The 15,310-nt window shown below is 42.9% G+C and overlaps 2 protein-coding genes across 5 annotated transcripts in view; both read right to left on the reverse strand.

Annotated features, from left to right (window-relative positions):
• The window catches only part of LOC139412129 (ankyrin repeat and BTB/POZ domain-containing protein 2-like), a 31,504-nt gene extending 28,655 nt beyond the window's left edge, over positions 1-2,849 (reverse strand). Inside the window, exon 1 of the mRNA XM_071158940.1 lies at positions 1,848-2,849. Within this exon, the coding sequence (XP_071015041.1) occupies positions 1,848-2,715 (868 nt within the window). The 5' untranslated portion in view covers positions 2,716-2,849. The remainder of the gene's footprint in view (positions 1-1,847) is intronic.
• A 678-nt stretch (positions 2,850-3,527) lies between these two features.
• LOC139411286 (USP6 N-terminal-like protein) overlaps positions 3,528-15,310 on the reverse strand; it is a 53,162-nt gene continuing 41,379 nt past the window's right edge. For all 4 annotated transcript variants that reach the window (XM_071157376.1, XM_071157375.1, XM_071157374.1 and 1 more), the window contains 7 exons: positions 13,105-13,153; positions 12,779-12,899; positions 12,416-12,510; positions 11,893-11,958; positions 9,420-9,519; positions 8,700-8,852; positions 3,528-8,390 (listed from right to left, as the gene is read on the reverse strand). In XM_071157376.1, the coding sequence (XP_071013477.1) occupies positions 7,618-8,390; positions 8,700-8,852; positions 9,420-9,519; positions 11,893-11,958; positions 12,416-12,510; positions 12,779-12,899; positions 13,105-13,153 (1,357 nt within the window). In that variant the 3' untranslated portion in view covers positions 3,528-7,617. The remainder of the gene's footprint in view (positions 8,391-8,699; positions 8,853-9,419; positions 9,520-11,892; positions 11,959-12,415; positions 12,511-12,778; positions 12,900-13,104; positions 13,154-15,310) is intronic.

The following is a 15,310-nucleotide window of genomic DNA, read 5'->3' on the forward strand; positions in this document are numbered from 1 at the left end:
AATAGTTACAGGGGAGAGGAGGGGGATGAATAAGCCAATTGTAAACTGGGGATTATTAGGAGACCTTGATGGTTTGAGGGCCAGATTGGGAATTTAGCCAGGACACCGGGGTTAACACCCCTACTCTTACGATAAGTGGCATGGGATCTTTAATGACCTCAGAGAGTCATCATTGACCAGACAGCATCTATCTGATGCTGTCTGATCAAAAAGAGTACGATATTGTAGCATTGAATGCAAGGGAAGCCAGCGAGCATTTGGCCTCCCTTGATAAAAAGTATACAATAATAGCCAATCAGCGTTGAGCTAAACTAAGTGAGCTCAACTTTGAATAGTCTTGATGCATAAAACAAAAGTGGCAAAGGGAAGCCATTTTGGATTTGGCTTCACGCCAGTCACATAGCATCACATCAAGTCAAACGTAATTGACAGAAAAAAACTGGAATCGCTGCATCTCGTTGTGTTGTTGTCCTCAGGTCTTGCTAGCTAAATTTGGACCTTTCCTAAATATGCCATGGATGGAGAAAGGGATTTGGACAAGCCCATGAACGAAAGGAAGTTAGGCTAGCGAGCATGCATTTTAGCCAGGTATCCCAGAACAACAACAACTAAAAGTGTGTACTGTATGACGGTTTTGGCATCATGAAAGAGAGGAGGATGGCATTGGCGTTTCTCTACAAGTAGGGTAGTCAACATGTTTTTTGACGGAAATATTAACTTAATTGACCATGCTGTAGGTTATGTAACCAGTGGCATAAAGTACTTAAGTAAAAATACTTTAGTATTTTTTCGGGTATCTGTACTTTACTATTCATATTTATATTTTTCACAACTTTTACTTCACTACATTCTTTAAAAATAATCATACATTTTCCCTGTCCCCCAAAAGTATTGGCAACATTTTGAATGCTTAGCAGAACAGGAAAAGGGTCCTATTCAAACACTCATAAAGAGAACATCCCTGGTCATCCCCACTGCCTCTGATCTGGCGGACTGACTAAACACACATGCTTCGTTTGTAAATGATGTCTGAGCATTGGAGTGTGCCCCTGGCAATCCGTAAATTAAAAAAATAAATAATAATTGTGCCGACTGGTTTGCTTAATATAAGGAATTTGAAATGATTTATAATTTGACTTTTGATACTTAAGTATATTTTAGCAATTAGATTTACTTTTGACTTTTACTCAAGTAGTATTTTACTGGGTGACACACTTTTTTTAAAGACATGTTCTATTAAGGTATCTTTATATTTTCTCAAGTTAGCCATTTGCGTACTTTACCAACATAACTGTTTGTTACATGCAATATGCTCTCCAGTTTTGATGAAACAAAGGTGTGGTTGTCTTCTTACTGTCTTGGCCTTAGGCCTCTATATAACAGTCGCAAGGCATATGAACTAACAGGTTACAGAGCAAACATTGCAATTATCACAACACATAGACGCTTATCTTTCCTGGCTTGGCTTCCTCAGTGATTTTACCCAAGCACTGCTACTGACAACACACACATGCATGCTTCTCATATGTGGGGTCAGTTATTTAGAAGGGCCTCTCTCTCTCTCTCTCTCGAATATTCTGCCTGAGTGGACTTTTGTTTTGTTCCTTTAAATCCCTGAGGTTACAACATTTTTTTCTGCTAGACTTCCAAAAGCTGCCAGAGAGAATTATCAGAATGCATGTTCACTGAATAACCATTCCATTGTGCGGAGTCATAGGAGAAGAAAATCATTCTTGAAAAGGGGTGTGTGTATTTAGTGCATGGACAGAGGGAAAGTGATAATTGATTCACATATTGTGTCATCAGGGTTGGGGCGCACGCATACACGCACACACACACACATTTACCATTGGCATTTTTCCCGCATATCAGATGCTCGTAGTTCTGCATCACTCCCCACAGCTCCGCGTCGTCATTGACGACCCCGTCCAGGACCTCAATATTTACCAGGCAACAGGTGCCCCTGCGCTCTCTCTCCCGCTCCTCTGCCATCATCAACACCCGCACGACCACTTCCTCCACAAGGCTCTCCACGCACGCGGCCAGGCAAATGGCTGCGTGCTCATGCACGCGCACTGACACACGCGTATCCACCATCCACCTGTAGAACCGTCCCACCGGGAGGCTGAGCCCGCAGCGTGAGGACTTGCCCCGTTGACGCAGTGTCTCGCCCGAGCTCATGCTGTACAAAGAAATGGCCCTCACCGTGCCAGCCACGCACCGCTCAGCCAGCCCCCAGCTCAGCACCAGCCGAATGGCGCTCTGCACCTCGAAGCGCGTGCATCGCCGGTGTAGCTCACTCAGTCTCTGAGCCTCTCGGGAGATCCGAACCAGAGCCCTCTGTAAGAGCAGCGAGAGACGGCTGACTGCGTCACCGGAGAAAGCCATCTCCTCACCTGCTACTTTACGCAGGACTTCAGCAATCTCCTGGTCGGTCCAAGGGACCTCTTCCAGCGTCGGCAGACGAGGACACTTGGAGAGTATATCCTCTGGATCCTCAGGCAGCACCGTGTTGACTGTGTCCCAGCTGGCGTTCCTACTGCTCAGAGAGCTGATCTGGTTCCACCAGGTCCCCCGGTGTGGGTGGGTGTGGGAGTGCCGGGACCTGGATGAGGAGAGGCTGAGGGACTTGCAGGAGTCCCCAGCTCCGTAGCCCGAGTCCAGACTCAGATCTTCCAGGGTTTTCGTCATCTTGGGACTGAAGGTGCCTGACATTATTGTCGCTTTCTTGAGACGTGCTTCTTTTCTGAGAGATTCGAAGGTCACTTTTACGCACTGCAAGAAATATACCCCGTGAACGTTTCCACTCCAAGTATAGATATATGGTTTAAGGTAGTTAAATGACTGTAGATAAGTCTATTCAATCACTTCTCTAGTAGTTTCGATGTTTGTCCATGGACGCAGTCTCGCCTGCTGCAAGTCACAGCTCCACAGGCACATGCACTGCTCTGCTGGCTCTAATGTTACCATTAAACGTTAGAGGAGTGAGACCAATGAGAGTTACCCTTTGCGCGCGCCAATCGGCTTTGAGAGCCCTTTGAACCAATTTAGGTCAGAACCAATCAGATAAATGAAACCTATGCAAACCAGGAGTGGTATCCTGTTACAATAACAGCATACAGATACAGATCTACAGCGCCATCGTGTGGAAATGATGAAACAGTGCACTAATTCTTCGGAAACTGAGTTTTTCCTGATCAGTTGACCTGTCCTGACCAGGAAAAACCCTAGACCCTAGTTATACTAAAAAAGAGATTCTCAACCAGGGGTACTAGGACCCCTAAATCCACATTGGATACTTGAGAAGACTCATGAGACCATAGACTTCCTGCTAAAATGCACATGAGGGGGTACTTCAGGGGTTTTCCGGGCAGAGCAAAATTCAATTGGTGGTACAGTAACTGAAAAAGTTTGGGAACCACTGTAATATAAAATACTCCAGAATACTTGCTCATGTAGGTTGATTTGAAAATAATACTCAACACAGATGTAACATTTTGGTTCTCGACAAAGAAAGAAAGAAACAATCAAAATTTAGAAAACATGTATTTGACAAATCATTATTGAACAGTCTCAGGGGTTCATTGCATAGATTATACACTAATCATAACCACGTCTGTTTTGCTTTGACTGTCAAAAACCTTACAACTAAGGCATATCAATGTACAAACATGAATGTAGAATTCACACAAAACCTTTCTCCCTTAGCCCGTTTTCCTGTGGATGAATAGCAAAGTGCAAAACATTACCGTTGAAATTGCTGTAGACCTAGACAGCTTAGTCTATAAATAACCTTTCAATTTCTTTAAAGGTAAATAAATAATGGGATTCTAACAACAAGTTTATGAGTGATGATTATAATAGTTTAGCTTATGATGAATTGAGGGAACCTAAGTAAACTTTGTATTCATTTAACCAACTAACATCTGCCAGTGGACAAATGAAACACTATACGCCAAATGTCCACTAGATGTCAGCAAAGTAAGTAAATCACGTGGCGCTAAAGTACTGTACAATCTACCACTAACCATTTGGAAAAATGTTAAGGGCTACTTCAACATCATAATTAGGCTATTTACTACTACAGAATCTCTACAGTCAGTATTTAGAACTTCAGTGTGTTTATTCTACAACACAATGACTACAAAATATCTACATATTGCTTTTCTTACAAATACAAATTACCAATAAGCTTTATAATACATTACAGCAAAGATCCAATAATCTGAAAATACATTTTGCTAGATCAATGATAACAGAAAATATGTTTTCATTTTAAGCTTAAACATTCCAAATATAGAAAATGAGATTTAAATATGAATTATTCTTGCTAGATGACAAATCTATGCCCAAAGTCACATACAGTTGAAGTCGGAAGTTTACATACACCTTAGCCAAATACATTTAAACTCAGTTTTTCACAATTCCTGAAATGTAAAAATTCCCTGTCTTAGGTCAGTTAGGATCACCACTTTATTTTAAGAATGTGAAATGTCAGAATAATAGTAGAGAGAATTATTTATTTCAGCTTTTATTTCTTTCATCACATTCCCAGTGGGTCAGAAATCTACATACACTCAAATAGTATTTGGTAGCATTGCCTTTAAATTGTTTATTAACTTGGTTCAAACGTTTATGGTAGCCTTCCACAAACTTCCCACAACAAGTTGGGTGAATGTTGGCCCATTCCTCTTGACAGAGCTGGTGTAACAGTCAGGTTTGTAGGCCTCCTTGCTCACACATGCCTTTTCAGTTCTGCCCACAAATGTCTTATGGGATTGAGGTCAGGGCTTTGTGATGGCCACTCCAATACCTTGACTTTGTAGTCCTTAAGCCATTTTGCCACAACTTTGGAAGTATGCTTGGGGTTTTGTCCATTTGGAAGACCCACTTGCAACCAAGCTTTAACTTCCTGACTGATGTCTTGAGATGTTGCTTCAATATATCCATGTAATTTTCCTTCCTCATAATGCCATATATTTTGTGAAGTGCACCAGTCCTGGAGCAAAGCACTCCCACAACATGATGCTGTCACCCCTGTGCTTCACGGTTGGGATGGTGTTCTCCAGCTTGTAAGCATCCCCCCTTTTAATAATGAAGGTCATTATGGCCAAACAGTATTTTTGTTTCATCAGACCAGAGGCCATTTCTACAAAAAGTATGATCTTTGTCCCCATGTGTAGTTGCAAACCGTAATCTGGATTTTTTATGGCGGTTTTGGAGCAGTGGCTTCAGGTTATGTCGATTTCGGACTGTGGATATAGATGCTTTTGTACCTGTTTCTGCCAGCCTCTTCACAAGGTCCTTTGCTGTTGTTCTGGGATTGATTTGCACTTTTCGCACCAAAGTACGTTCACCTCTAGGAGACAGAACGCGTTTCCTTCCTGAGCAGTGTGACGGCTGCGTGGTCCCATGGTATTTATACTTGCGTACTATTGTTTGCACAGATGAACGCGGTATCTTCAGACGTTTGGAAATTGATCCCAAGGATGAACCAGACATGAGGTCTACAATTTTTTTTCTGAGGTCTTGGCAATTTACGTTTATTTTCCCATGATGTCAAGCAAAGAGGCACTGAGTTTGAAGGTAGGCCTTGAAATACATCCACAGGTACACCTCCTGTCAATTAGCCTATCAGAAGCTTCTAAAGCCATGACATCATTTTCTGGAATTTTCCAAGCTGTTTAAAGGCACAGTCAACTTAGTGTATGTAAACTTCTGACCCACTGGAATTGTGATACAGTGAATTATAATTTAAATAATCTGTCTGTAAACAATTGTTTACATGCACAAAGTAGATGTCCTAACCGACTTGCCAAAACAATAGTTTGTTAACAAGACATTTGTGGGGTGGTTGAAAAACGAGTTTCAATGACTCCAACCTAAGTGTATGTAAACTTCCAACTTCAACTGTACAGTAGAACCAATTACCTTCGCCTATGCTTGTTTCGTTTTGTTTGTGGATGACCAGTACAAAATCCATCTATACTAGGCCTTCACCTAAAATATTGGGTATTTGGCCACAAGTGACCTCAAATGATGGACTAAGAGATGAGGCCCCTTGCTGCCTTCTGAAGTTCTGAACCCCTGGTATAATAACGTTAGGCTGGGACTCTATCCTGTCGCTGATTTGGACAACTCACCATCTAAAAGGTCATTTCAGACTGAGCCTTTGCTCTAGAAACGACGATACACTAAATGGCCAAAAGTATGTGGACACCCCTTTAACTTAGTGGATTTGGCTATTTCAGACACACCAGTTGCTGACAGGTATATAAATTTGAGCACACAGCCATGCAATCTCCATAGCCAAACATTGGCAGTAGAATGGCCTGTATTGAAGAGCTCAGTGACTTTCAACGTGGCACCGTCATAGGATGCCAACTTTCCAACAAGTCAGTTTGTCAAATTTTTGCCCTGCTAGAGCTGTCCCGGTCAACTGTAAGTGCTGTTATTGTGAAGTGGAAACGTCTAGGCACAACAACGGCTCAGCTGCGAAGTGGTAGGCCACACATTCACACAGAACAGGAAGGCCAAGTGCTGAAGTGTGTAGTGTGTCTGTCCTCGGTTGCAACACTCACTACCGAGTTCCAAAATGCCTCTGGAAGCAATGTCAGCACAATAACTGTTCGTCGGGAGTTCATGAAATGGGTTTCCACGGCCCAGCATCGGCACACAACCCTAAAATCACCATGCGCAATGCCAAGCGTCAGTTGGAGTGGTGTAAAACTCGCCGCCATTGGACTCTGTAGCAGTGGAAACACGTTCTCTGGAGAGATGAATCACGCTTCACCACCTGGTAATCCGACAGACGAATCTGGTTTTGGCGGATGTCAGGAGAACGCTTCCTGCCCAAATGCATAGTGCCAACTGTAAAGTTTGATGGAGGAGGAATAACGGTCTGGGGCTGGTTTTCATGGTTCGGGCTAGGCCCCTTAGCGCTACAGCATACAAGGACATTCTAGACGATTATGTGCTTCCAACTTTGTGGCAACAGTTTAGGGTAGGCCCTTTCCTGTTTCAGCATCACAATGCCCGTGCGCAAAGCGAGGTCCATACAGAAATGGTTTGTCGAGATCGTTGTGGAAGAATTTGACTGGCCTGCACAGAGCCCTGACCTCAACCCCATCAAACACCTTTGGGATGAATTGGAACGTTGACTGCGAGCCAGCCTTAACCGCCAAATATCAGTGCCCGTCCTCACTAATGCTCGTGGCTGAATGGAAGCAAGTCCCCGCAGCAATGTTCCAACATCTAGTGGAAAGCCATCCCGGAAGAGTGGAGGCAAAGGGGGGACCAACTCCATATTAATGCTCATGATTTTGGAATGAGATGTTCGATAAGCAGGTGTCCACATACAAATATAAAACTATAGTAAAATAAGACTATACTAACAAATATTTTACAAAGGCTCTCTAAGCAAACATAATGTCCATTGTTAGAATATTACAAAACTACTAAAATGAAGTAAGCTGTAATGCTTTCACGATGATGGGAGAGAATCTGGCACTGTCCTTGGCACTCCACTATGGCAGCTTCTCCTACAACATAACACTATGTTTCTGCAATGTCAGTCTTGTAGACAACAGGGGGTGACTTAGAATGCATTGAAATGCTCTAGAATTGAACTGGCCATTCTGGGTCTCCTGGCTCTCCTTTTTCTCCTGTCTGGGCCCTGTGTTTAGGCAGAGCCATGGCCTGCTCCAGAAGTCTGGCCAGGTACCCATCCTCCGCCCTCTCCCCCACTGAACGGCTATCACTCTGGGCCAGGCCCGTAGGCCGCTGGGAAGCCTGGGCTAAGGGTGCTGACTGAGTCCGGGGGACCCTGCAGGGTGGCTGGGGAGGGCTAAGGGATGAAGGGGCAACTGGGGCAGTCAGGGTCGACTCCTCCATGGGGCTTTGTGGAGGTGTGTTTGTACCCTGTTGAACTACGACCTGTGTCTCTGGTAAAGCCACTGGACCAGAGGAGCTCTCAACACTTTTTTCTTTGTGGAGTACCATAAGAATGGCAGGTTGTCCCATAACATTGGGCTCATTACCCCCTGGTGGCTCATAAGGTGGTGGCCCAGCCCCAGCCTGGGGAGGCCCATCGGGGGTAACTTGAGCCTGGATGGTGTGGATGAGAATGGGGTCTGGAGATGGAAGAGAGACTTCCTCCTCATCCTCTTCCTCCATGTTGAGAGCTTCCTTGTCCTTCCTGTCCTCCTTGGAAGGGCTGTCGTCGTGGGAGATGATGTCTGGCTGGTAGGTGATGATGTGGAGACCCAGACCCCCTGCTCCTGGTCGTTTGGATCCCTGGTCAGGGGAGAGTCCCCTGGGGGGCTTGAGAGGGGTGAGCAGAACAGGTAGCTCCAAACCCAGGACCTTCTGTGGCAGCTCATCTGGCTTGGCTAGAAATAAAACACAGGAACATTAAAACTGAGGTAAATATAGGAACTATGCTTTGCTTTACAGTTCTGTTTCAGTTGTTAAGTAGGTGTTTACCTGTTTTATGCTTAAATATTCAATTGTAATTATGGGTACCCTCTTTCAAAAATACCCCACAACTACCTAACCAGTATCAAATGGTCATTATATGACCTAATGTCTCTCCACAAGGGGGAGCTCATTGAAAAGCCCTCATGAGATGTTAGGTCTCTGCATTTTCTACAGACTTATCCTTGTCAAACAGTACATAAATCAGCTAAGCAGTGTGTTACCTGGGGGTGGAAGGTCCAGCTTCATCTTGCGTAGTTCCGCCATGGAGGCCTGCAGCTGATCGATGATGATATCATCGCTGTTGAGGAAAGACAGGGCGATCTTCTCCTGAAGAAACTCTCTCAGGTCCTCCAGATTCATTTTCAGGAGACGTTCTGTTGACACACAGATACAGCAAACAGGAAAGAAGTCAACATCATTGACATTATTACCCAAATGGTGAACATCTAGTCAAATGGCTACCCACACTACTCACATCACGTTGCACCCCCCCCCCCCCCCCACCCCCACCCCCCACACCACTGCCACTCTCTGTTGTCATCTGTGCAGTCACTTTAATTAACTCTACCTACATGTACATACTCCCTCAACTGACCAGTGCCCCCGCACATTGACTCTGTACTGGCACCCCCCTGTATATATTGTTATTTTTTACTGCTCCTCTTTAATTACTTGTTACTTTTATCCGTATTTTTTGAAACTGCACGGTCAGTTAGGGGCTCGTAAGTAAGCTTTTCACTGTAAGGTGAAAATACTGTTGTATTCGGCACATGTGACTAATACAATTTGATTTGAACTGCTCTAACACAGACAACACACAGGACAGGGGTCAAGTATGCATGGCTGAGAGCAATATTGTATTAGCAAACGGTTACGTAATGAGTAGCTAATAGGCTAAAGTAGCTAAAAGGCTACTTGTCAAAGGTAGGTGCACTCCTTACTCTTAAATATTCTAAGGATTGTGTAGGACATGGCAGTAAGAAGTTTCTCTCCTTCCAGAATGTAGATGTCCCACAAGCGTAGAGTCAGGGTGAACGGGGTCTATGAGGAGAAGGAAAAAAGATCTCTTGACTTCCAAGAAAAATGATTTCCCATTCACAAAGTGGTAAAAGTGTTCTTAAAATCAGTGGTGTCCAAAAAGACCACAATATCACAAGTCATGAGTTCACATACTGTACAGTAATAAGATTGTTTTGCTATCTGTAAGCGTAGGCTTATCATCCCCCAAATTACAATTATCGATCCATGGCATAATCATTGATTACTAGGCAAATTCTTTGTTGGTCTTCATCTTACTCTTTCTCTCCCTCTCTCCCTCCCTTCACCCTGCCTCCAGTCCATTGGTAGTGAGGGGGGGCTTGGTGGCGCCCCGCCTAAAACACAGCCCCATCTCTGTGGTGGGCCCCAGCGGTACTGAGAAGCGCTGACAGCAGCATGTCTCTCTCCAAACCACCAAAGCCACAGGATTGTGTGTATGAACAGAGTCGAGTACACACAGAGTAGTTATTAATCCTCGTGATTATGCTTATGTTATGTTTCCTTTATACATAGTTAACGACGCTAATAAATGCTGAAATAAGTTTTCCCTTATAAGTTCATCCTGCTTAGAGTTGTGAAATGAATGAACATCTATGAATACAATTGCAATTCAGCTATTTTAAGTTATTATTGCCAGTTGAATATGATGCTCGGAGCATCAATTCTTTGACTACTTTCTCCTCTGCTAAAAGTTACAATATGTGACACGTTTCAGGAAACTAGGGGTATGTCGCGGGTAACTACTACACAGGAGAGCCGTTTGAACGTAAACTTTTTTTTAAAATCTAAAAGCGTTTTTTTTTTTGCAGAAACGCCTTCTCAATCATGTGAACTTTTATGTGCCTTAATAACGAAATTGTATGCCATCTGTAAATACGAATACACATTTTAAAATTACGAGCCTAGTTGGTTTAGCCACAGAAGAAGCGAGCAACCTTCCTGCTAGCCATGATTGGCTGTGATAATGAGTGGGCTGGATATACCGAGAGATGAGTTTGGATTGGTCTGCCATAGAGTACGCTTCTATCTATTTGAGCTGGTCAGTATGTCTAAGTAATCCTGTCTAACGCAACTTTTGTTTTTATGTATCACGTAGTAAAACTGCATAAGTGTTGCTCTCCACTTTCTGGAAGACCGAGTTTTGAAATAAGTGGAATTTGAGTATGATAGCCAAGGAGATGGAGAAAAACACCTGTCTTCGTATTACATCTTCATACTAAGGGTAACCATAGCATCTGGCAGGAGACGTGTCCCATCCATGAATGATGTATACGGGTAAGATAGTCTAGCTAGCAGATTCATGCAGGGTAGTAACGTCATGAGTTGGGATTATGATTCATTGTTTAGCTAGCTAGCTAGCGACATGTCTTAACAAAAGACTTCTCTATGCAAGTATCCATTTAAATAGAATGTCACTGCGACAACTGTTGGTTAGCTACTGGCAGATTCATGCAGGGTAATAACGTCATGAGATGTGATTATGGTTAATTGTTTAGCTAGCTACAGGTCTTAACAATGTCATGCATGGTAGTTACATGTCTTAACAAAAGACTCCACTATGCAAGTATCCATTTCAAAATAATGTCAGTGCGACAACTGTTGGTTAGCTACCTGCAGATTCATGCAGTGTAATAACGTCATGAGTTGTGAATATGGTTAATTGTTTAGCTAGCTAGCTAGCTACATGTCTTAACAAAAGATTCCACTATGCAAGTAACCATTTCGGGTGTGTTCGTAAATTCAGTCTGGCCATCTACTTCTGATTTCCGAGCCCTCTCGTCTGAGTGTGCCAGAGCGCAGAATAACTGATGAATTTACAAACGCTCAACACCCGTTGAATATGGCCGGTGTCAGTAAATGTCGCCAAAAAAGCGTAATTCAATTGTTGCCAGCAGCACAGTTACAGTCACCAACGCTCTGGATGACATTAAAACAGGGTCAAAAAAATGGTCAGAGTTTGGTTGGGGGCTAAAGTTTAAGAGGGTGTGAATGATGCTGAATGAGTGTAGACAAAGAAGAGCTCTCCAGCAGGTACCAACACATTCAAAGGACATTTTCTCAAAAGTGAGGTTACAAGTAAAAAAACTTTCAAACCAAATTACTTTCCCATTGTTCCTCAGATGCAGTGTATGATAAACCATTTTGTAGCTCTGTGTCTCTGCTTTTATCCAATGTAAAAAACACAATTGCAAATGTTGCTACATAAGACAGAATCAAGGTGGTCGGTCACATATGGCAATCGTTGGTCAGCAACCCCAGATCCCAGATTGTACCTTTAAGGAGAGGAGTTCTTGTTTGTCACGGGTCAATAAAAATGAATCATTATTTAAATCAGCTAAAAATGGCACCGGTCCTTTAAAACACACTTTCTCTCACCCTGTCAATGAAACACTGCAGGAACCATTTAGTGCTGTAGATCCCACAGGACATCTGTTCCCTGTCCTAGAGAGACAGAGGGAGAGAGGGATGGAGGGAGAGAGAAAAAGAGAGATGGGATGGAAAGAGAAAAAAAGAGGGCGAAAGAGAGGGAAGGGTAGAAAGAAAGATGGACAGTTCTACACAGTAACACACATTTCAATGTAACTATATGCAAATATTGTAATAACCTCAATATTATGAAACATAATAATGCCATTAAGCAATGTGTGTGTGCACATGTATGTATGTGCGTGTGTGTATGCATGTATGTGGTTGTGTGTGTGAAGGCAACCTAAACAATGATCTATGTAAAAATGTGTATGAAAAATGTGTATGAAAAATGTGTATGTACAATGTATGTAGCAGAAAAGCTGTAAAAAAAACAAACAAGATATGTGTCCTCCGAAGAGGGGGGGGGGGGGGGGGGGATGATGGATGGATAAAAAAAAACACAAAAATATTTAAAAAACAGTGATCTAACCAGATGTTTCTTCAGCTTGGGGATGAGTTTGGAGAGAATCTGATCGTGGTGCGCCTGGAAGCGCTGCAGTTTGGGAAACCCAGGAATGAAGAAACCTTAGAGGGAGACGGAGAGTGTGTGGTTAGACTGCTTCATTACCTTGTGTAAACACACAGATAACTCTTGTGGCTAGAACTCCATAACAGAATGTACTTACTGGTCAATAACTGTAATTCCATGTCTTTATTAAGATTGTATTACATATTCATATATTATTCCACTGGTAATGTAGCTGATTCCTATTATTGATTGGTCGGACCACAATGCATGACATATCTGTTAGGTTGAATCAATGTTTGCGGGATATCTTATTGGTCAGCTCACCGTGCATGGCATGCTTCTGATTGGTCAGTAGCTGTGACAGGGCCCAGAAGGCGTCTTCCTCGTTCATGTACATCAGCAGCAAGGCGGCGACCTGGCTCATGCCCTGGCAGTAGCTCACCTCCTATAGGGTCAGAGGTCAAACTATGTCACATTGATCACCAGGCTACATTTGTCCTGATTGTGTCTCCATAAAGTTAGAGACAGCTCAGTTGCCACTAGTTCTAGTGTTACAAAGCAGTTCATTGCTGAACATTGGGCTGAATCCTGATGCAAACATGTAAATATTGACATTATTTATGACTGAGGGAAGACTAACACAAACTCACCGTGTTGTAGACTGAATAGGCAGACAGGACATGAAATAAAGACTGCTGTCTGTGTAGACACAGAGAGGAGAGAGAGAGAGGTCAGTCATTCAGAGACAGAGAGGGGTAATTGCCAGGGTTCAGGCAACATTCACTTCATAGCTTATTATACTATACATATGTAGGATCTGAATTTGATAATTCTTTTGTTGCTGAGAATTTTCCTGCACCACAGTAAAGGCAGATGAACTTCGTGATTTAAATCAATTAACTGAAAAGATGAGGGGGGAGGGGTGTGTCTCTTTGTTAACAACAGCTGGCGCACGATCTCTAATGTTAAGGAGGTCCTGAGTTTTTGCTCGCCTGAGTTTAAAATATCTCATGATAAGCTGCAGACCTTACTACTTACCAAGACAATTTTCATCTATATTTTTTTGTAGCTGTCTATTTACTAATAAGTTGTGTATTTATTCCTTGTGTTAAAATGAATTTCTATAATTGTTTTTATCTTTCTCTCTACATTGTTGGGAAGGATTCCTTAATTAAGCATTTCACTGTTAGTCTACACCTGTTGTTTGCAAAGCACGTGACAAATAACATTTGATTTGATTTGTTCGGAATGATGATGAAAAAAATAACATTAAATTGCTAATTAGACTGCGTGTCTGTGGGTGTTTCTCGATATGCATACTCCAAGGGCATTCTCTTGAGTGCGTTCTTATTAGGACAAGAGTGTGGGGAACGCATACATTTTACACTTGAGAAGCACTGCGCACTCCCACGCAACTGCATTACCTTTGACATTTGAAAGTAAATTGCATCATCAACATGTCGGCTGTTCATCTATGCTGGACTTTCAACGAGTACCCTCTGTAACTAATGTTAAACGTCAAACATTTGTAGATCTGAACATCTGATTTAGTTTAATATTGCATTATCGTCAGTAAAGCAATTGAGACTATTAATCCCTTTTGTGTGTGTGTGTGTGGGGTGGGGGGGAATTACACATCCTTTTTTACCTCAGATTGATGATAGTTAGTATAAAGGTTTATAATCAACACAATGTCACATATCGTTGGTTTTGTACTGTTGACTTTGTCATACACGCTGTGGGCCGCAGGACCTAGAACGCAGCTATCATTTGATACCTCAAATGGCAGTGGATAATTCGGGGGGGGGGGGGGTCTCTTAATAAAAGTCGCTGGCCACGCACCAATACACGGACTTGACAGTCAAACTATCACATAAAATAGCAGCCAACCGTTGATAACCTACGGCGGGTCGTGATTCGTTGAAATTATCTAACAGAAAAGTGGCTTGTTCCCTTTTCCACGATGGCAGCCTCCCAAAATTAACATCCTTCTTTCCAAAATATAGTGTCACAGCATGTATAGGTTATTCCAAGTTTCTGTGTGGCCTTTGCATTGTCTTCGTTTAAACAGCTCTACACCCCAAACGTTTTGTCCCTGTTCTATTGATTTCAGTGTGATATCGATGGAAGTGATTTATAAAAAAAAAGTGTTGCTTTACACTTATCATGTTAGCGACCCACTTGAATCAAAATGCAACACTTCAAAATGTAGCTTAGCCGTCTTCTACAAATTCTGCTCTAACCAGTGATGTACACATTATTTCCAGATTCCGTGTGTTTTTTTGAGCTGTGTTAGTTTAACAGGACTCGCAACCTCAGCTCGTAAAAATAGTCTGTCCTCGGTTGCAGCACTCACAACTGAGTCCCAAATTGCCCCTGGAAGCAATGTCAGCATAAAAACTGTTCGTCGGGAGCTTCATGAAATGGGTTTCCATGGCCGAGCATCCGCACACAAGCCTAAGATCACCATGCGCAATGCCAAGCGTTGGCTGGAGTGGTGTAAAGCTCGCCACCATTGGACTCTGGAGCAGTGGAAACGCGTTCTCTGGAGTGATGAATCCCGTTTCACCATCTGGCAGTCCAACGGATGAAGAACGCTACCCGCCCCAATGCATAGTGCCAACTAATGCTTTTGTGGCTGAGTGGAAAGCCTTCCCAGAAGAGTGAAGGCTGTTATAGCAGCAACGGGGTGACCAACTCCATATAAATGCCCATGCCTTCGGAATGAGATGTTCGACGAGCAGGTGTCCACATACTTTTGGCCACGTGGTGTACTTGCCTAATAACATGAAATAGACTGCTTTTGTGCTGTGCTTATGTTTGTAATACTGTTACAACATACAACACAGTTTTTAC

Source organism: Oncorhynchus clarkii, chromosome 6 (assembly GCF_045791955.1).
Source record: "Oncorhynchus clarkii lewisi isolate Uvic-CL-2024 chromosome 6, UVic_Ocla_1.0, whole genome shotgun sequence".
Lineage (NCBI taxonomy): Eukaryota > Metazoa > Chordata > Actinopteri > Salmoniformes > Salmonidae > Oncorhynchus > Oncorhynchus clarkii.